The sequence below is a fragment of the Buteo buteo genome, chromosome 15 (genome assembly GCF_964188355.1).
Source record: "Buteo buteo chromosome 15, bButBut1.hap1.1, whole genome shotgun sequence".
Lineage (NCBI taxonomy): Eukaryota > Metazoa > Chordata > Aves > Accipitriformes > Accipitridae > Buteo > Buteo buteo.
The window spans coordinates 30,698,379-30,719,874 of record NC_134185.1 but is presented as its reverse complement, the minus strand read 5'-3'; the positions used below and the strand labels follow the sequence as shown (position 1 = coordinate 30,719,874).

Genomic DNA, 21,496 nt, shown 5'->3' with positions numbered 1-21,496 from the left:
ACCTACCCTTATCTTATCATGCAATCCTATAGTTGGCAAATCTTGTTATTGCTCATGGTATTATCCAATGTTTTAGTAAGTCTCTTGCTGTGTTAATTTACTTTGTGCGGTCGTGCTAGTTTACAGTCAAAGTAGTTACCAGGTGAAGCTGAAAGCTATTTCTTATTCCTATGCTGACTAATTAGTCTTTTGTTTCCTTGTATCAGAAAGTCACAGACGCAGTGAGTTTAAAGTTAATCAATTACTCTACATGTATTGCATGAAATCAAACAGAAACGGCATTTAGCATGCTCACTTTCTGATCTAGCAATAGCTCTGAGCTTGTAGAGCTCCCATTAGCTTAAAGGCAGAGCACTGCATGGGCTTATACAAATTTAAACCAAACTAATTAGTATTTTCTCTAAACAAATAACAGCAATAGTTAAATTGGACATATTGGGGCTTGACCATGCAGAACTCCTACTGAAGTCAATGGGAGATGGACACTTGGTCCCTCCACAAGCATAGTCTGGTTCACAATTTATTTTGTTGAAACTTTGGACTTGCTATTCCATTAATTGACTGTTCTCTTTGTCTTTGTATTTACCTTCCCAGATGTTCCAGCCTATCATTTTACTTATTCTCATCCTTGTATTATTTTCATCCCTTTCATACACAACAATATTTAAACTTGTCTTCCTTTTTACACTGTTTTTTGTACTGTAAGCCATTCATCATTTACTGTTCGTTGTAGTATTATTTTCAGTTTGTTTATTTTGTCCACCCTCCAAGATAAGAAGTGCAAGAGACATAGTTTCTGTAATAGCCACTGCTGTAAAAACACTGAAGACTACTTGTTTGCCAAAACCAAAACAAAATCAAAAAAACTGCAAAAAACATACCAAAAAGTCACCCAGTTGAATAGGAAACCCGCTCACCACAGTGTTCCAGGTAAGCAAACAGAAAATGATATTTTTCACTTTATCTGGTTTTATCATTTTTTAATAAAAACTCCCTGAGTGACTGGAACCAATTTAATATTCATTAATTTGCACCAAATCAGAAGCGAACCAGAAATATGCAGAGTGGGTGTGAGGAGTCTGTTCCTTTCCTCTTCCCACTCCCAGAAAAAGAATTTGTATTCTAGCCACATATGAATAGTAAAACCACATTCGATGTGTATTCTGCAATTGTTTGTCACAGCTTGTACATATTTTGCATGATTGTGATGATAATGATTTTCAGCACTGTATTATGTGGATTAGACACCACGGAGGGGACAAGATCAGAACAGTTGGTATATAGAGCACTAGATCTGGAAATATGGCAAAGAGCTGGAGCCTCTGAGAATGAGATGCACAAGGAGGAGGTATCAGAGTAGGCGAGGAGTCTTCTGAGAGATGTAGGCTGGCTGCATTCTCTCTGTGCTCTAGAAAAATGGCCACGCTACAGTCTGACTTGAACTGAAGAGAGTGATGCTAGTCACCTTGTCTTATGTCAAATATCTTTTCCTAACAACCTAGTTTATCAGATAACATTTTCCAGTCTGTAGCCGCCAAGGCTCTGGATTCTGTCTCCAGGTTTCAGAATGAGTTTTGAATGAACATGGTAACTCTTGGCTTGCAGAGTGATCCCCATCTGACCATGCTGTTGGTAGTGAGCGACCATAGGTGAGGGAAGCTTGTATACATGGGTGGGCATCAATAGTCACTAAATATTCCTGTCTTGCCTGTGAGAGGCTGCACTGAGAGCGCAGGTGACTCATGATCTTTCTATTACACTGAACATGGTTCCTACAAACAGTAGAGCTCCCACTATGAAAACCTCACCTGAAATGCCTAATGAAGCTCAGTTTTCTTTTCTGTTTTATTCAACCCATATTGAAACCACTGAGTCCCACAAATTTGCATTCTCCAAAGGTGATCGTTTACAAGTAAGTGTATTAATGAATTTTTTTTGTGCAGATGCCCTGATAAAAAAATCTAGTAATGAATAGTGGTAATAAATAAAGCAGCTGTTTTTCTAGCTGGCAATAAGGATTCCCTTTGATTTATCATGCTAGCACTTAGTTCACTTAACACATTCCCCAGTGAGAACAGTTCATCTTCGTGTGTGGCTTGTGCTCTGCTACCTGAAATAGTAGAGAGACACCGTTTTGAGGGAAACCCCTCAGACGGAAGCAGAGGTAGGGCAGTAAAATTTATTTTATGAGAATGAAAAAAATAGTAAACTCAATATTCAGTATTAAACAAAGTTTGTGTTTTTCTCCCTGTTTGTCTAGCTTTCCCTCAGCATACTCTGCAGCTGTAGTAACCTTGATCAGTTAAATCATTTAACCTTCATTTAATCCAAATACTTATTCCTACCAGGGGATGTTGTCATCAATATTTATTTTGTAATTAGCAAGATATGTCTAAAGGAAATTATAATCAATGTATGTGAGATTAATAGACAGCCTTGCCTGGTGTCCTCATTAAAGAGAAAGTCAGGCCCAAAGTAATTTCAAGGAGTTTCTAAGCTGCTCTAATTTATGCTCAGTTGCCTAAAAGTTAAGTTCCACATATTAGAAACTATGACAAGATATGGTCAAGCATATCATCCTTTCACAGTGATTTTCTGTTACTCAAAAGATAGTTCTCAAACCACTGGGAAAAGGCCCTTCTGCTGCTTTTCTTTCAGCAAGTGCTGTAAGAAATTTTTCAGCAATTGCTCGAGAAATTCTCCCCCCCCCCCCCCCCCATGGATTTGCAGTTTGGACATTAAAAGTATAATAATTTGAGGCTTAAACTTGTCATACTAAATCTTAGCATGAGACTGACTTTTTGAGTTTCTTTCTGTTTTAGTGTCTCTCTTGGGGGAAGAGAAGATCATTTGGGTTTTGTTAAATATTACTGGCTCAGTCCCATAAAAGAGAATAAATCATACTTAAATCTGATCTGAAGTTTTGGGCTTTCAGGTTTTAACCCACACTTGTTTATACCTTTCTCAGCCTTGTATGTAATAAGGATGAGTAGAGACAGTTTGATTTACACTGAGTGTATCAGTAACAGTACTACTGTAAAGTAGTAGGAAAGTTTAATACGTTGAATTCATATATTGAATACATCTTGGAAGTAATTGGGAAAGAATTGCTTATTTCTCAGAAACCAGAAAAGGTGAGGATGAACCTCCTCAGAAAAGTGGAGATAACCTCTGCACAGGACTGGCGATTATAACCCCATTGATGTCTCACAGTGTTTTTTCTGGTGTTTAGCTGGAACTTTCCTCATCCTAATTCTGCCAGGCATCAACAAAGCAAATCAAAGCTGAGACCTTTTGGGACATTTAGGGAGCTATGGCACAAGCTACAATCTGAAATTAAAACATACCGAAGCATACAAAATCACTTTAGAAGCTCCCCACAGTCTTTGAATCTGTGATGAGCAAGGAGAACAGTGAGGACCTCTGCAAACCTCAGTACAGAGAAATCTCAATGAGAAAAGAGATGTGTTTTTCGTGTTCTTCTGCATTCAGCTTGAAGGGAGTGATTGGAGCTGCTTCTCTGTTTCACACCAGATATTGCAGGGAAGCTCACAACCCTCCATTTTTCACTATTTTAAAAGCTGCTGAGGAAGCTAATAAAATCAGTACGGACACCTGTCCATAGCCAGAAGATAACATCTAGCCAGAGAAATTCTTGCTAAATTGGAATAACTTGGTCTCACAAAGAAATGCAATAATTATACTTGCCAAGAAAGGAAGCAGATTCTTCCCACGCAGCTACTGGCCTGGTGGGCAAAGTCCACCTCGCAGGTGAGTGAGTAAATGCAGCTGAACATGTCCACATCCTCTAGCAGGAGTGTGGGGGAGTCAGGCGGGACAGAGCCAGCCAGAACACTGCTGATTCACTAGGTTCTGTCTGCCGCATAGCGTCTAAATCTGCAGAGCGATAATAAGAAGAATATAAGATTTTTGCTTTTATGTGGCAACAAGCTGGATATGCCAGGTTACCTATCAGTTCAAATCTTACTTAAACCACTAGCGGATTCATAGTTCCTATTTTGGAATATTCTGGGCAAATATTAATATTCTAGCAAAAACGGCATTGACTTTGAACCCCAAGATTGCCTTAATTTTACATTGCTCTGAAAGATTAAATTTCTGTTTCCTATGTTCCCAGAGAATTCATTCTATGTTCTTTCAGAAAGAAGAGATCTTGCATCTATAGATCTAATTCTGACATTTTTACACTTGTGTAAATTGGCAGTAACTCCAATGAATTTTTATGCCGTTTAGAAACTAGAGGCATTTTTTCCTTTAATGCAACCAGATACATTCAATTAAATTTGTTTCCTGTTCAGAGTCGGCTCTGAATGCCCTGACAAAATACCTCTACAACTATTTTCTTTACTCTTACTGAAAAATTCCCATGATACTAGAATGATAATCTTCTCCAGGATCAGAGATACTTCTTTCAACCAAAAAAATCCATGCCTGAAGCTCCAGTTAGAGATAGAATAAGTGTGTGCTGACACATGTCACCAGTGCTTCAGAATCAAAACTAGAAGAGAGCAGGTGCTATAGTGCAGAAATATGCCTGGCAGTCGGAAAATAGAAAATTGCCAAAAACATGGCTGTCTAAATATGTGTTATAAAAAGAGATGAACTGCACATGAACTTTGGGAGTTGTTTACAAAAACAAGCAGAGCTTTAGGATATTAGATGCCCTTCTCCTTAATCACCCCAGAATTTGATAGGTGAGTAGGAGACTTCTAAAGGCATCAGTATCAGGGACGTAATTCCCATTGGCTTACATTTCTGTCTCTGATTTAATGCCAGGGGAAGTGATATTCAAACCCAACTTTTGCCATTACACATGCAGTTGCCTATGGGGAAAATTACAGTGGCTCTATTTAAAGTAAACATCTAAAGTATCTGCCACCGATTTCCAATGTAACCTTGGAGAAGTGACATGACATAACACTGTTGGCTCTATTTCTCCACTAAGTTACATACTATCGCAGAAGTGCACAACAGTAGGAGGAGACAGAATTTGTATTCCCTTCTGACCATTTCCCAATTTATATATTCACTCTTGAGATGTATTTGCCAGGATTATCAAGGTGTACATCATTCAGGAATCTGAGGTTGTGGTTGGGTTGATTACAGTGGCAGCAGTGCTGTTCTTCCTTCTTGTTACCAAATTTATGTGGACATAACAAAATGGGTGTGCCATAACCAAGCTAGTACAGCAGAACTGAAGATGTTCTAAAGTGATCTTGAGCACAGACTATTAACCAGAACACACACTACCCTGAGTATAAAATCAGATTATAGCCTATGCTGAAACTCATGCTCCTTTGTCTTCAGTCTTGCATGATGAAGAGAAATTTAGCAAGAGGACTTGTTTAAAATGCTCTTGCACCTTTTTTGTTGAGATGCTTACTTTTAACACAAGCAGAGTTGACACTAGGTATGGACAAAGTACACTTTGCCTGTGGAAGCAGTGTGTCGGATGTAATAAACCTACAATAGCATTCCTGTTTATTTTGCCTGTGCCAGAGGCCAGAAAGCCACATTTGCTGCTTTGTCTGCTGCTGGTGGAGGAGGGACAGTCTCTGTTGCAGAACTTTTTTTTCCTCAAAAGCAAAAGTCACTACTGCTACACTTAAGGGTGTCCAGAGCAATGAGCCCAGGTTTTTAGAGCTCACTTCTTCATGTTTTCTTTGTCCCAACTTTTCTCTACCTTTCCCATATTAGCATGAGTTTAACGTGGCCCTGTGACCTATGAGTGGGGTCCAGCTCTTGTCTCCTAATGAGCCCCTCAGTCCCACACATTTCTAATTCCTCACACTGACAGAAATGTAGGATTTTGCCTGAGCAAAAGCTCAAGCCTGGGATTTAGTCCATTGTTTTCTTTAATTTTACTGTGTTCTGCTTCAAAGAGTTCGCGTAACAAGACGAGGGGCATTGAGTTAGCAATATTAAAGACACAAGAATAATAGCCTATGCTGACGGATAAGAGTAAAAAAAATGTCTTCAGAGTCTGTCTTGATTTGCGGTGGTGCAGCTGCGCTGGCTTCAGGGAGGAGGCAGGGCTGTGGCACCCAGCCTCCAGCTGTGGGCTCGGTGCTGCTCCCAGGCACTCGGGCTTCGCTCCCAGCCGTGTCAGCTGGCGTCTTGGGACGTAACCTCCCAAAAGAAAGTCACGCTGTTGCTTTATGAACAGGGAAGTTTTAAATCCTCAGAGTTTAGAGGCTGGGGATTTTCTTCAGGAACGTTCAGTTGTTTACTTGGGCAACTTTGTTCAATTTTTAGATCATCTTTTTGAAATTTTCACGAACGGCCCACGTCCCATTATTTATGTTACATGGGAGCAGAATAACCACCCCAGTAATGTATTCCCCGAGACTTACAGCTAGACCATATAAGGAGAAAAAATGTGTTTTCCCTGAAACCTGCTTTGGTATTTACTACAAAATACACCCAGAGCTAAAATATTTATGCTGTGCATGGATTTTATCACAGATAAAACCTTATTGTTCTGAAGAGGAGAGTGCTGACTGAGCAAAGGATGTGTGAATCCTCATATCATGTCCTTCGTCTCACTGATCCTCTTGTCATCAGCTGCTCTGCCCACAAAAACATATGCCACTCCTGCTTAGTGCATTCGAAGACGCCCATCTTATAGCAGAGTTTGTCCAGACTTTTATGCTGCATGAGTCAAGTACTTTGTGGCCCTTCTCCAGGGTACACGTGGGGACAAATGTTCCCTGAAAAGTGAATTTTCTGACTACAGGTGGTCTCAATCACTGACCGCAGCTGCACCCAAGCACAGGTACCTGGCAGGGCAGTGGTATGTGCATGAAGCTTCTGCCTCGGGTCTCTCTCGGCGTGCCAAATGAAAGCGATTTAACACACGGTGCAGCAGGAGAGTTGCTGTGGTGGGCAGAGACGCAAGGAGTGAGCCGAGCTCCTCCTGCCTGCGGCTCAGCAGGGGGAGCAGCTAAATCTCGCTGTGCTGCCTTCAGGGTCTCCCGTGGACTGTCACTTGCTGGCTCATTTTTTGTCACATACGCTCCCTTCCCTCAGCCCATGCCGACACTTGCTATGGGCACTCCCAGTGCTTTAAATTCAGGCCGAGGTGTTTTTGGACCTTCCTTGCTCGCCTTATGCCAGGGATGAGTTTCCCTGCGCAACGGAGATTCTCCATCCAATTTCAAGTCCTTTGCTTTGCTGAGACACAAAGTATCTTAACAGACTGGAGAATCTGATCCAGAAACTTTATAAAGTAGCAGGAATATTTGGGTATATCCCAAAGAAACTGTTATCACCATTCCCAGAATGCAAGACAGTAGGATTACAGAGTGCCCAATAATTCTGCACTTTGTAAGTGGTAGCATAGTTAGAAGACAGAAGAAGATTTTAGGGAGGAATGGTTTGCTTTTAGCTCTTTAAGATAGCTGTTAACCAACAAAACTGCTGCTTTAAAGAAAGTACCTTTATCAAGCAGTTTATGAGGATCAAGTTGCAAAGCTCAAAATGTTCATACTAAAAATATAAGCCTGAAAACTGGGTCTGGAAGGCAGCAAAGAATCTTCCTTTACAACATGGACGCTAATAAAAGAAACCAAAAATTGCCTATTGTCATAGCTTTAATATTAACACTGACTGCTTTGGCAAGCTTTAAAGACTGGACTGCACTATAAAACCTAAAAATGTCCTGGACTTGGAGTTGTTTACACAAAATATGAGGAGATATAAAGTTACAGAGCTGGGGGTTGGAAGAGATGGCTTTAAAACCATCCTCCGTGCACTGACGTCACGTGGAAGCCAGCTGCTGGGATGATGCTGAACGGAACTGTTTTTCAGTTTGCAAAAGTTGCGGAGTTATTCAAAGACAGTTGCAAATGCTGCCCCAGTTGAAAGGTTGTGTCTTGCTTAGCTTTCTTATTTCTTTTAAAGATCAAGATTCGCAGAACTGGATCCCAGCTAGCTATGCATTTCATTGCTTTCACTGCTGTTTAGAAATGGACTTCTAAAGGATTTCTTATTCCATGAAAGGTACGGTTACGGTTTATTTTAAATCAGTGGTTTTGAACAGTTAAGATTAAAAAAGAAAACAATTTACTAATGTGGCAAACAGTTATTTAAATATCTCTCTAATGTTATTTATATGTAATGTGGTGTTCGTATATGTTAGATATTGTCTTTATTCTTAGAGAAAGACTCTTCATTAGTTCAGTCAGTTTCTTCAGAGCAGGCACAGATATATCAACAGAACAGGGATGACAGGTAGCATTGTGAGCACTCGAGTCTCTTCCCTTCTTTCTTTCTCGTGCTCTCTCCCTCCCTTCCTTTTCTCCTTCTTTCTTCCCTCTCTTCTTTTTCTTTTTTCTTTCTTTCACTCTCTCATTCCTCCCTCTTTCTTTTTTCTTTCCCTTCTCTCTTTTTCACTGTCTCACTCAATAGTAGTTTATTTTTATGTATAAAGTGCACAGTATTGTGACACATGACACACTTTTGTAGTTGAACAAATACATAAATTTACAATTTCCTTAGTCATCTAAAATACAGCACTTTCTTGGAAATATAATTTAATCACTTTTTTCCCTGTAAAATCAGGGGAAGATTTGTGTATCTGAATGGTTGTGCACATCCAATCTAATTAATCTCTGTTGAAAAATAACTTCTCAGCTGATGTCACTGTAGATTATTTTCAGAAGTTGATAGAGGCTGGTTGCAAACTATGTTGCATTTTTAATATGTGGATAGAAAAGGCACAGGTAAGATATGGGGGAATAATAACATTAACATCAATTAGTTGCTTAAAACATTTTTTTGCTTGCAAGGAGGGAGGGCTAAAGGAAGAGTTACGGGAAAATGAAGCTGATGTAGGCAAAATTGATTATTTGTTTGAATTTGATTGCTGTAATGAGCTTCTGACCTTGTCTAGGACATGCAGAAAGTGCCAATACTGCAAGAGCACAGATACTGTTCTGATTCACACAGCAAATTATAATGTGGCATTTTACATCCCTTTGGGTTGCTTAAGCTAAGTGAAATACCCATGGGGACATCTTGGTGCACTATACAGACAGAGGGTATACTACCAGGACTACAAATTGGATTTTATTGCTAAGAGGGAAAAAAACTAAGCAACTGCCCCCCCCCCCCCCGCAAACCCCAAAACCAAATACAAAGAAAAAAAGGAGGGAGGAAGTCATAGAAATAAGAGTTAAAACTCTCTGAGGAATTTATCCACTGTACAATAGCAGCAAAACCGTATAGTCATCCAGCTGCTAACATCAATAAACATGAGTTTTCTTCTCAGAATTTATGTCAAGAGGAAATCAGAGAAGCATAAGAAGCAATACAAGTTTTTTGTGGATCTTAGAGCTACAAGTGCCTATCTGTAATTTCTGTAACTAACCTCTTCCAAGACTTGATTTCATTTTGGTGGTGTCCAATCCCTTTTTATAACCAGAGTCCCATATGAAACAACTTGGAAACTGTTAAGATGAATGCTAACATGGCAATAGTAGTTCCCCGCACTCAGAAACCACAAGGGGCCTTTTCAGTGCTATATGCATACTTGAGAGGAGTACATATTATATGTCTATTCTTATTTGTGTAAAGAAGAATATGCTATATAGTGTTGACTTTCTAGTAATATGCTGCTGATTGAAGCATGGTCATTATTACTAATAGTGCACTAGCAAAAATTACCATTTGTGCAAGCTGTAGACAGATTAGGCCTGCCTCTCTTGTTCATGACTTTACAGCATTTATATGTTTTTCTATTTCTTTCTGACATGGATTTGAAGGATTCTAGTGGAGTGGAGTTTTCTTGTTTGTTTCTCAGAGATGACTTGAAAGGTTATAAAGACATAAATGGAAAAGGAAAGGAAAGGAAAAAGGAAAGGAGAGGAGAGGAGAGGAGAGGAAAGGAAAGGAAAGGAAAGGAAAGGAAAGGAAAGGAAAGGAAAGGAAAGGAAAGGAAAGGAAAGGAAAGGAAAGGAAAGGAAAGGAAAGAAGGAAAGGAAAGGAAAGGAAAGGAAAGGAAAGGAAAGGAAAGGAAAGGAAAGGAAAGGAAAGGAAAGGAAAGGAAAGGAAAGGAAAGGAAAGGAAAGGAAAGGAAAGGAAAGGAAAGGAAAGGAAAGGAAAGGAAAGGAAAGGAAAGGAAAGGAAAGGAAAGGAAAGGAAAGGAAAGGAAAGGAAAGGGCGCAAATTACTGTACTAAGAATTGCAACCTTTGAATTAGCAAAGTGAGAAAGCATTGAAATGTTTTTAAAGTTCATTAGCAACAGATGTTTAGATTGCAACAGGTCTTAATTGCAGTGAAATTTTTTTCTAAGTTGTTTTTGGTCAACACTTACTGAAGCCTGCACAAAGCTGAAACATTGGCCTGGAGAGGTGCAGCCTTTATAGCCTGGCTGCCTTCCCTAAGAAGCCATGAGCAAAGCAGTGCTTCACTCCTTTTGTGATGAGAATGCTGTGCTATCTTTCAGCAGCTCTTAGTTTCAAGGAGTTTTATGGTTTTATAAAGCAGGTGGAGGAAAAGGGGTCTGAAATCTGTTTGTAGATAGTTGAGGGACAGATCGCCATTTCAGAGCTCCAAGGCAGGTGTGAGTCAGAGTTTGAAAGAGGAAGCTCCAATACCACGTTACATGGTGACATGGTTACACTATCGTGAAACGGGCTGACAGAGATGTTTGGAGAATAGTCAACTTGTTCTCTAAGTCCTCTGTCCAAAATTGCTTGGGGTAAACAGTTTTGCAACCCCTGAGTTAGGATTGGGCCCATGGCTGTCCGTTGAGAGACCCTGTAGCAGGACTTCCTATGACCCAAAGACCTGAATAACCCGTTGGGCTTCAGCTGAGCTCTTCTGCTTACTTGTTCATGAAAGAAGCTGACTCCAAGTTTGGCATCAGCTTCCCAGTCAGCTGAAATAACGCAGACACTGGTAAGCAGTGATTACACAGTAGCCACAGCTGAATCAACAAGGCTTGTCCAATAAAATACAGGATGGGGAAGAATTTTGTGTGAATCTCAAGAATGAATTTTTGCTATATCAAAGAAAATGTGGGCGATAAAATGGGCAGTTCCTGTGAGCTGACAATCATTGCCCATCGGTCAGGGAAATGAACAAATTCCATGAGGGTAAACTGGGCTTACGCCTAGTTAATTCTCTGGTAATTCATTTGCCTGCCTATATGCTTGGTTTCGGGCAGGAGACCAAAGCAATGCAGAGGCATTTTGTGACTAGAACTAGATTCCGTGTCCACCCAAGTAACCCAACAGCTGGCTTTGAGAGCCACAGTTAACAAACTCAAGTATCAGTGTGTGTGTACTAGCCATTATACCACAGGAGCTACCGTAACTGAGTGTTATTTTTGCCTTGCTGACATAGTAAATGTGCTGATGACAGTGTAGTTTCTATTGTAAAGCCTAAGGAAGCAAGAGGAACACCAGGCCCATAAAATCTGTAACTGTTTTGCTCCAAAGTCAGATGATCAGGTCCAAAATATTTCCCTTAAAATATACATATTTAGTGGTTCAATTGATAATTTTTCATTCACAGATACTAAGATACTAAAGACTTCTGAAGGGGAAGGAGAAATGGAAGCACAAATTAGTTAAATATTCTGAGCAAGGTTTTGAACTTGATTTGAGTTAGTGCTATTGGAAAATAGTTTCTAGTTTTCCCTATGCTGGTCCTGGAACTAACATTTATAGATTTAGATTTGTAAATCCAAAATACATGAACTCTTTAAAATGACCTATAGTTCTTTATATAGTGGAATGATGCTTTCTACTGTATATGTATTTGTTACGTGTTATTAGCTTTCCTGTCCTGTTTTCCTTCATGTATTCTAAAGCATTCATATAGCCATGAGAATTTTCTGCATGTATCAAGTTTACAGTCCTCAATTGCCAAAATAATGTCACAGTCTTTGTCATGCTACATGCATGTGTGAAAGGAGTGCACAAGCAAACATGATACCTTTACACTTGCAGTTGTCTTTTGAACAAACGTAAAAATAGCTTTCACCCTCAAGGGCAGATGTTGCAGGATCCCAAGGCCCTGAAGTGCCATTCAATATCATGCAGACTCGAATTTCATTGAAAACAGATTTATAATGAAGAATAATGGCAAAGATGCAAAGTGGCCACAGTACAGAGCCTGCTGTGGCAGACGTTCCTGAATTTTATGATGCCGGATGCGTGTCCCTCCTCCCCTTTCCAGACTGGGAATCTGCCTTTGCGCTTGTGTCCTATAATGTTTAGTTCGTCCATATTCTAGTTACACTCCAGGTATATATCATGCAATTGTGTGATGCTGTCTCCTGCAAGCACATTTCAGTTAATTATTTGGGGGTTTTGCTTGGTTGGTTTTTTTTCCCTGAAAGCTCGAATCAAACACAAGTAAGACTTGTTCTGATAAACTTCCAGGAAACATTCAGGGAAGAAAGACAAAAAGCAGAGCTATCTTCTTGCTGTTACATAGACTGTAACCATGGACCTGCGTAAACAACTGGAGAATACTGAGAGGAACTGGAATAAAGAGAAGATGGAATTGCTGGAGAGATTTGACAATGAAAGGAAAGAATGGGAATGTCAATGGAAGGTCATGCAGAAGAAAATAGAAGAGGTACTTTTAAACAAAACTCTGAACACTAACATTTTCACTTGGGGTGAAGTGACGAGGGGTTGCTTCAATTTATTTTTTTTCTGAATTATATCCTATTTCTTATCTGTCACTGGAAGTTTCTAATAGCTGATGGTAGGATGCAAAGCCTGGGGTTAAGCAGTATTTCCAGTTGCTCATTTAATAGTCATGAATACGAGGCAGGAGGTTAAATGTCACTTTGTGTGACGTTTGCTATGATATTGTTGGCTATATATACTGCTGCCAGTTCTCCTGGGCATGAGCCACACTGCTCATATTATACATGCTTTTTTCAAGGACATGCTGAACAACCACATATATGGGGTTTAGGAAAATGCGTATTTAGTAACAAAAAATCCAGGTATCATAATTCTCTGGCAAAAAGGAATTAGATGGCACAGGTCTGCTGGTGTAAATGGTAATATTAAAAAGAATGTCATACATTAAATGCTGCATGATGCAGAATTGTTCTGGCTAGAACCTGCTCCATTTATGGGTGACTTTTAGTAGAGAAAACAGCTACAGTAAATAGCATGAAAGTCCTGACATCACTTGTGTTTACACATACTAACAGACACTCACTTCCTGCCATTTCTAATGCATCTCCTTCCAGAAATAGTTAAGGATTATAAGAATAATTATTTATTATTCTTTTATCCCCAAATTTTCCCTGCAGCAGAACCCTCTGGCACTCTATAATGCATAAATTGAATCTGCCTTGGCAACATATAGAAGCAAGTTTTTTCACCACTGAGCTTTCCACATTTTTCATTCTAATATACACATGGAGTAGTTTTGCTTGCTCTCTGCCAACACCATCCCGTGGCTGAGCAACACAGGAATGTATGGCAGAGATTGCTCACATGAAAATATGAGAAGGAAAATGATCAGAGCCAAATGAATTGCAGCCATACACTGCCCGTTAAACCAGCCTGCAGCATACATAACTCCATAATGGCAGCTCTCTTATATTTACCTGCAGTTCTTGCAGATAGTCTTTACCACATTTTGTCTTTTGTGTTAGGACCTTTCTGTGCAGTCTTACCTAATTTCACCACCAAGGTGAGAGCGCTTCAAAAGTTAGTAATCTGATCTCTGTGGTTGAATTTCAGTTTGTTAGGTATGTGAGCTGTTTTGGAATGACGATAATGTGTTGTGAAAAGGTATTCTGGCTATTAGTAGTCCTGACAATGGCAGCAAAGACCATGTTTTTTCCATGTTTGTTATTAGCATATGGATTAGGACAGTGTGACAGAGACAAAAAAAGAGATAAAGAATGGAATGGGGCTGAGGGGAAAAGAATGAAGCAAATCACTGGGTACTGCAGGAACAGGCAAAACTGCAGATGATATCCCAAAGTTATTGGTATCCTGAGGTCCCCTCTTAAACTGAGACTATAGCTGCCCTTGATTTCAGTTGCCTGACATTTCTTTGCCAGAAGCACCTGGCTGGAGAAAAGGGGAGATACCTTTTAAATGCCATTATCTGTAGAGGGATTTCCTCAATAAAACTTGTGCTACCTTATCAGCTTGTATTTTTATTTGTTAGTTTTCTCTAGCCCACCAAAACCTAACTTAATGCCTGGATTCCTCCAGGAAGACTTACATGGTTTAGGAGATGATATTGTTGAGTTATGAGGTGTTACACTTCCTTTTTACTACTATGCTGAGTCCATATGAAGCCCTCATTTCTTGGAAGTGACAAAGTTCAGCCCTCAGGTTCCATGAGCAGCTGGGCTTTGGGAGTGAAATCTGAAAGCCCAGGATGAGGTCAACTGTCAAGTCTCTGGACATGAGAATACTTCTAATCCACAGCACTACCCATGAAATGGCCACATGTCCTTCATGTTGTTATTCTTTTTCACTGTCCTTCCAAAAGCTGTTGTGATGGCCTTGTGCACTGCGAGAGAGCAGGCAGGTGGCTGTTCAGAGGTCCCTGCTCTGCGGTTTCTTCATAAGAGCAAGTTAAGAATGAATGTTTATAAAGAGCCATGGGATTCTTGGCACTGGAAATGATACTGTAAGCAGAAGAGGTTTTTATGATGTTGCTATTTTTTCTAATTTATAATTTATCACAGTTTCCTAGTTTGAATGTGCTGGGTGACAGGAATTAACACCTTTTCATTTACTAATGAAGCCACTGGCTCTCAGCAGATAGCATGAAAGAAGATAAGAGGGTGACAGCACATCGCCAAACAGTACCATTCTGCAGTACTGATTTATCACTCCAGTCATAGGGAAGAATTCCATTTGCCTGAGAACCAGAAAAGTCTGCTCTAGTGCAGATGGCACTGTGTGTGATGAGAATTCACTTCCCCTCCTTAAATTAATATACTTTAACAGGCTGTAACATAGTCAGAGCCCTCTCCCTCCCTCCCATTCCCTCCCATTCCCCATCCATCACATCAGGGCTGTGTCCACCACTTAGTGTGCTGATATTACTTGGAAGACAACCTTACAGCTTCTTGCTCAAGGCAGGGCCTTTGACCTTGTGAGGTCTCTTCCAGTCCCATCCTATGGGTGGAAGCCATAGATTAAAACCACGGCAAAGAGTTTGTGAATGGTAACAGACCTTTCCTCATCCTGTGACAATAATGGTCTGTGAACTATCACACTATGTGACTCAACACTTTTCTACTAACACATGTATAAAATCTTTCTACCTGGTGTGAAGCATCGTTCAAAACAGAAGTTGCATATGTTCTTTTACCATAAAGTTCATCACAGTACCATGATTTAATAGACGGTTCTATTGTTTTTTCAGCTTTACCAGGAGGTAAAACTTAGAAGGGAGAGCAACATGAACGTCCATGATAATAAGGCCATTCAGAGCAAGATGCTGCAGCTGTCCATGCATTCCCCTACTTTGGAAGAGAGTGACACAGTGGAGCTGAACTATCAACACAATGTGGCAAATGACAGGATGGAAAAAGGGAGTTTGCTCAGTAAAACAGGACATGAATGTAAAGAAACCAGAGCCAAGAGCAGAAATAATAGTCTGTTAATGGAAAATCTGGGCTTTGACCGTGAGGAACCTGAAGATAGCCTCAGCATCAAAACTTCCAAGAAAAATGCCAAGAATTATATTGGTGATCTCAATGTAGTAAGTAAAGTATGAGCATGTTTCAGTTACAAAGGTGAAGAAAATACTGAGGGCTTTGGCCTGCCAGGTTAACCTAAAGAACCAATCTCCCTGATTTTAGCTTTCCAGCAAGGCACTGTCTCTACTTCCACCTTGGTTTGCTATTGATGAGCATCTTCTCACTGTTTAAATGTGTTAACTGCGGGCTCTTTACCTCTAGTCATAACTTGGGGGCATTTTTGTATCTTTCCTTGTGCTACTTTCCTCTGCTGTGAGTCTTAAATGCAAATCACCACAAGTTTCAAAATAATTCTGGAGATACCATTTAAAAGACTTATATTAAAGGACTGTTTTTATATTTATAAAGGCTCTTAAGGAACTTGCCAGAGTCAGTGAAGAATTATGCAGCTATCAAGAGGAAATTCGAAAGAAGTCCAACCACAGAAGGTAAAAACATATTTGGACTCTATAGCTGAGGAAGAAAATGAATAATGAGACTGTGTGTTCACTTTGAAGGGGTTTTGCTGTTGAATTTATTAGGAGTTGGGCAGTTTCTATCCTCCTAGTGTTTCAGTGCTCAGCATAAAGCATTCAAATGAAAAATACTGAAATATGATACAAGGGCACATTTTACTGGCAAAATGGAGTTTATCTATAGAACCTACAAAATGAAATTAGTATTTATATGAGATGAAATTGTACTTGTTTCTGATGACTATATAGAGGATTGGGAAAAATGAACAGATATTTCTGTCTGCCCTGGTCCCATTTCCATCTAGTTCTATACAACACTGTATGAGTTTGTTAGGCTGGGAAGTTTCTTACATTAAGCCTAGATCTAGCCTTAAGTGAGGGAGATGTGTCAGGGACTGACAATCCAAGAGTGCAAAGAAGGCAAGAGAAGGAAGAACAACCATACATTTGTACTAATGGCAAGATAGTAAGCCAAACCCTGAAAAGTATGGCAAATGAACATTCGGCCATCTGTTAAAAATTCAATGTTCATGGTCTCCTTTAGCAAGCTAAACACCAATCTTCCTCCCGAGTTATGCAGAAATTCTCAGAACATAAGACTGAACCCATGGTGTGGCAGGGTGCACACCATGAGAGAGATTGAGAAAGGCTATGTCTCAGCTATGCTGTGACACCATGGAATTCTGCATCATGGAAGATCTTCTCAGATGGTCCCAAAGAGCAGAAGGACTTCTTACACTCCCCCATGCAATCAGTTGGCTGGCTGTCACTAATTTATTGTTGTAGCTGGGTTAGTGTTTGCATCTTTAAAGCAAATAGATTCATAGCTGATGTATCGTTTCTAAATCCTGGCTGAGAAAGGTGATTTTTGAACAGATCTCAGAAGACACATTTGTACCATCATGTGTAATGTTAGGAAACCTACACGAGGGATGCACTGTGTCCTAAAGCTTTCTTCATTCAGTTCATAGTCAGGTAGACTCTCACTGGAGTTATTAGAATTCACAAGATCCCACTGTCCTTACTGTAGGATAGGTAAGAAAACAAGCAATCATCTACAAAAGCTCAGAAAAAGAATTTTAGTGGCAGGGGAAAAGCATACACTATTCCCTTTGCTGAGCTTTCTTGAAATTCCTCGTGTATGTTTCAAATATGCTGGGTGTATCAGCTGCAGCAAAACCGCTCCCAAATCTTTTTAAGCAGCCAGTGTTAAAACACCTGCTCATGGGGAGAATGAACCCCTGCTGAGGTCCCCTGGGGGAATACCCTTATTGCTCATCCCTAAAACACCTCTCCTTTTATTTCCAGAATGAAGTCACTTCCTTTCCTGGGGGAATTTGAGGAAACCCAAAACACAGTTATTCTGCCTGAGATGAACCATGTGTCCAGCAATGAATCACAGACTTCAGTTGCTTTTGAAACAGAGGAACGTAATAATAGGAAGAATCTGATGAGCTCCACCAAGGCTTTGAAGGACATGTCTTATGGTGGTCTTACTGGCGACAGAGGAACAGACTTCAGACCTTGGCAAAAGAAAGAGGCTCCACCAGTTCCTCCACGGAGCACTTCTAGGCACCTAACAAACTCACTTTCTGCAGTTGTACAGCTTTCTGAAGCACCAATAAGAGATCCAGGCATCAAAAGCAATTGCAAGGCTCAGGACTGTAGGATTGGAAGGAAACTGATGAATCCTTCACCTATAAACCAGAATGAAACTGCAGCAGCCTGTGCAAATGAGGGGCAGGCTGTGAAAGGTCCTGTGCTGGTAACTGCTGCAATACCTATAACCAAAAATGAGTGCAATGTACCAGCAAGTTTCTGCCACAACACGTGGGCATATGATGTGGGCAAACTTGGAAAAGTCCATAAAAGTGAACCTTCCCCACTGTCAGCCCAAAAGAGTTGTTCAGATGGAAATATGGCCCAAAGCAACAAGATGCACCAGAAACAAAGTCCCAAGTCTCACAGCAGCCCTTATTACAGTAATGACTTTTATGCCCCTGCTACCCTGCACAATGATCTTTTGGAAGAATCTAGGTATACTTTGGGAAAGACCCAAAGAAATGAAACTTTAGCAGCAAAGATCGATGAGTTTAACCGGACTGTATTTCACACAGATAAACGTAACAATGCTCTGCAAGAAAACCAGGTGCCTCAAACAGCGTCAGAAGATCACAAACCCTGCAGCCCACTGTGTGACTCTGCTGTTAGCAGGACAGAAACTGTAAATACATCTTCTGTTTCAAATCCCAAATTCTCTGCAGCAAAGGAGCAAGAAACTAGCAACCCCAGCAAAGCTGTCAGAGCGGCGGGGCAACAAAAGCAAATAAATGGACTTCCAAACACTAGTGGTTATAGGCACATGCTTCATGAGCATGACTGGAGACCAAGTAATTTATCCGGTCGCCCGCGTTCAGCTGACTCAAGGTCGAACTATGGTGTTGTTGAAAAGCTTTTGAAAAACTATGAAAAATCAGCAGTGACTTCTCCGTGTAATGCGAACTGCTGCAAAGATAAACGGACATGGGCAAATTCTGAATTCACCGATGGGGGTTGTGAGACATTGAGTCAGTATTTAGAAATGCTCCAGATTGAGCAAGGAAAGCAAGAATTTCCAAGGAGTTCAGCCAGGCATATTGGGCAGCAACTCAAGCAAGGAAAAGAGAGACAGAAGTTACCAGAGGTAAGGTTCATAAAAATGACAAGAACAAAATAATTCAGTTTCATGCTAAGCTTCAGATTCTAACATGAGGCAGGCTAACGTGATACTGTAAATAGCTATGTAAAAAAAATAGACACTTTAGGCCAGGATCTGGATGAATCAGGAGTATTTCCACTGAAGATAATAGAGTTGTGGGAGGGTAGAAGCATATAGGTAGAATGACCAGTGAAGATGTGTGCCAGATTCTGATCTCTGCTGCTGTTGTGTAAAGCTAGATTTTTAACTGCCGTGCAGTTATTCAAGGATTGAACTAGTGACTACTGCAATCAGGTTTTAACTCTCTCCCTCCTTGCTTTAGCTGATGAGTTATTTCATAAGCCTTCCCAAAAGGCTTAAGCACACTCGGCCATGTCAAAATCCTGGACAGCTTAGATAGCATTCTTCAGCATCCAGGCTGCTGCTTCATTCAGGATTTCCTTGGAACTGCCTATGAAAAGGGGTATTGTGGCTCCATAAAGTTTCCAGGAATAGAGTGACCTCCTCTTACTTATGTCTCAGTTCCAGGCTTCTCCTATATATTCAAGCATAGGCTCACAGAAACAGAAGAGTATGGCATGATTAATTAATTTATATTTGGCTGTATTTTATTTGCAGAAGTTTAGAAATATTGCCTTTGCCAACATTCTTTCTTGATGAAAAGAGAACAGATGGTTTTGAAAATACACTGTAAGTTGCAGGTTCTGTAAAAGGCCACAAAGAAAGAAAAATCATTTTTTCTGAAGAGCTCCTTGGCCAACAAACACAAAGAGATATGCCCCTTAGCATCTAGGAAAAGAGAAGGCAGATGTGTTTGGAGATGAGAAACTTATATGGGTTCAGACTGTCAGCTGGTATGCTTTAAACTGTCACAAATTCACAGACTTTAGTGGAGCTATGTGGATTTAAACAGCTGAGAATCCGATCATGCAGATTTTCTTCTGCATGTCTTTCTGACAGCCTTGCAGTGATGCAACATCTTGCTTACCAGACACATCTTTACTACAGCACAGAAAGAAAAAAACATGAAGCTTCTGATTTCTTTTTCATCTAATGAACTTTTGATAGGGAAACAAATTTTCATCAGTGAATATGTAGGGAAGAAATAATGACTAGGTAATGACTGACTTTACATTCATGTAAGCCCAGAATAACTTTACTAAGCCAATTGGATTTTTTTTCTCCATAGGCTCACACTTTATGTTGTCATTTCTATCTGTACAAACTAAGTGCAGAATATTGCCTGATTAGGGGGTACCATTTTAGGTCCAGCAGCATTCACATCACAAAGATGTAAAGAACTACACATGGCATGAGGCATTTGGTCTATTTTCATTATTTTCAATTTACATCACTGTAGCTATGATCAAAATCTGTTGGTTTTCCTGTGTATATAAGGCTCTGCTTGGAGATGTGACACTGCTTTAATACATAACAATGCTGAATTAGCTACCGAGTGTAAACAGCTTCACGTTGCACTAATGCAAACAGAGTTCTTAGCAAGACGTGACTGCTGAAATAGGATCTATCAAAAAATACCTGAAGATTATGTAGATCAGTAACGTAAGATGGTATTCTGAGTTCTACGTTTAGAATGGTATATGGTGTTCATTGACAAAAAAACTGCCAAAAATGAAAAGAAATGAGAAGTGAATGTCAGTTTTGCCTTGAATTAACATTTCATACCTTTCCTTGTGTCTGACACTTGTCTCCATATATTTTAAACCGCAACCGATGTGAGAGTCCCTATACATAGAAATAGCTGTTCTTTTGCATTCTACGCATTACTGTGCTCCTTTTAATAGCTTCAGACCACCTGTTCTGAGGTCACCCCAAATGTCTGCCGACATTCCTGCTGCATTCCACAAAAGCCGTAACTTGTTAAAGCAAGGAATTGCCTTTGTGTTCTAGATATCTGTGCCAGCTAAATGTTCAAGTGGGAAGGGTTTCTCCCGGCCCGCTCGGCCAGCAAATCGACGCTTACCTTCCAGATGGGCATCCAGATCACCGTCAGCACCGCCTGCTGTGAGAAGAACGGCGTATAACTGCTCTGTCTCCTTTCGGTCAGAGACCTCAGTAGTCTGAACCCAGAGCTTGGTTGGATGGTGGTGTGAAAGCTCTACGCCTCACTGTAACTGTGTTCGGTATGTGTTATAGCAACCAGTTCCACACCATTGTATCTTGTCCAAGAGTGACCCCCACCACATGCCGGACAAAGCGTTTTGAATCTTAGGTCATCATCACCATGGTCTTCAGTGTTTTTATTGAGATGAAATAACTATACCCCTGGTTTTCTCTGTTTTTTTTGTAATAGCTCACAAGGAATTTCTTTTGAGTGGCATCTTCCTTAATTTGCCAATCAATTTTGAGTTGAAACAATGTATAGTGCTGTATATTCTGACTCTTCTGCAAACAGCAGAACGTAAAGCTGTATGCATGATGATGTGTTTGTAGGTGCATGTGTTGGACTAGGAAGTATACAGGTCTGTATTTAGAAGAGGCAAACTGTGCTAGTGTTGACATTGAAATTACAACCTATACGCGTACATATATATATACTTTGTGTTTATTTTAAAAAGTTTGAATATACAGTCCTGATGACATTTATATTT

The 21,496-nt window shown here is 40.2% G+C and overlaps 2 protein-coding genes across 2 annotated transcripts in view; both read left to right on the top strand.

The window, feature by feature from the left end:
• MTCL3 (MTCL family member 3) overlaps window positions 1-12,438 on the top strand; it is a 44,866-nt gene extending 32,428 nt beyond the window's left edge. The window contains exons 6-9 of the mRNA XM_075046913.1: window positions 207-221; window positions 595-930; window positions 7,924-8,022; window positions 12,415-12,438. Coding sequence (XP_074903014.1) covers window positions 207-221; window positions 595-705 — 126 coding nt within the window. The 3' untranslated portion in view covers window positions 706-930; window positions 7,924-8,022; window positions 12,415-12,438. The remainder of the gene's footprint in view (window positions 1-206; window positions 222-594; window positions 931-7,923; window positions 8,023-12,414) is intronic.
• Window positions 12,439-12,478: 40 nt separating this feature from the next.
• On the top strand, window positions 12,479-21,110 carry KIAA0408 (KIAA0408 ortholog). Its single transcript, XM_075047027.1, has 5 exons — window positions 12,479-12,613; window positions 15,395-15,733; window positions 16,080-16,159; window positions 17,495-18,869; window positions 21,042-21,110. The coding sequence occupies exons 1-5, from the start codon at window positions 12,479-12,481 to the stop codon at window positions 21,108-21,110; spliced, it is 1,998 nt and encodes a 665-aa protein (XP_074903128.1).
• Window positions 21,111-21,496: the final 386 nt, after the last annotated feature.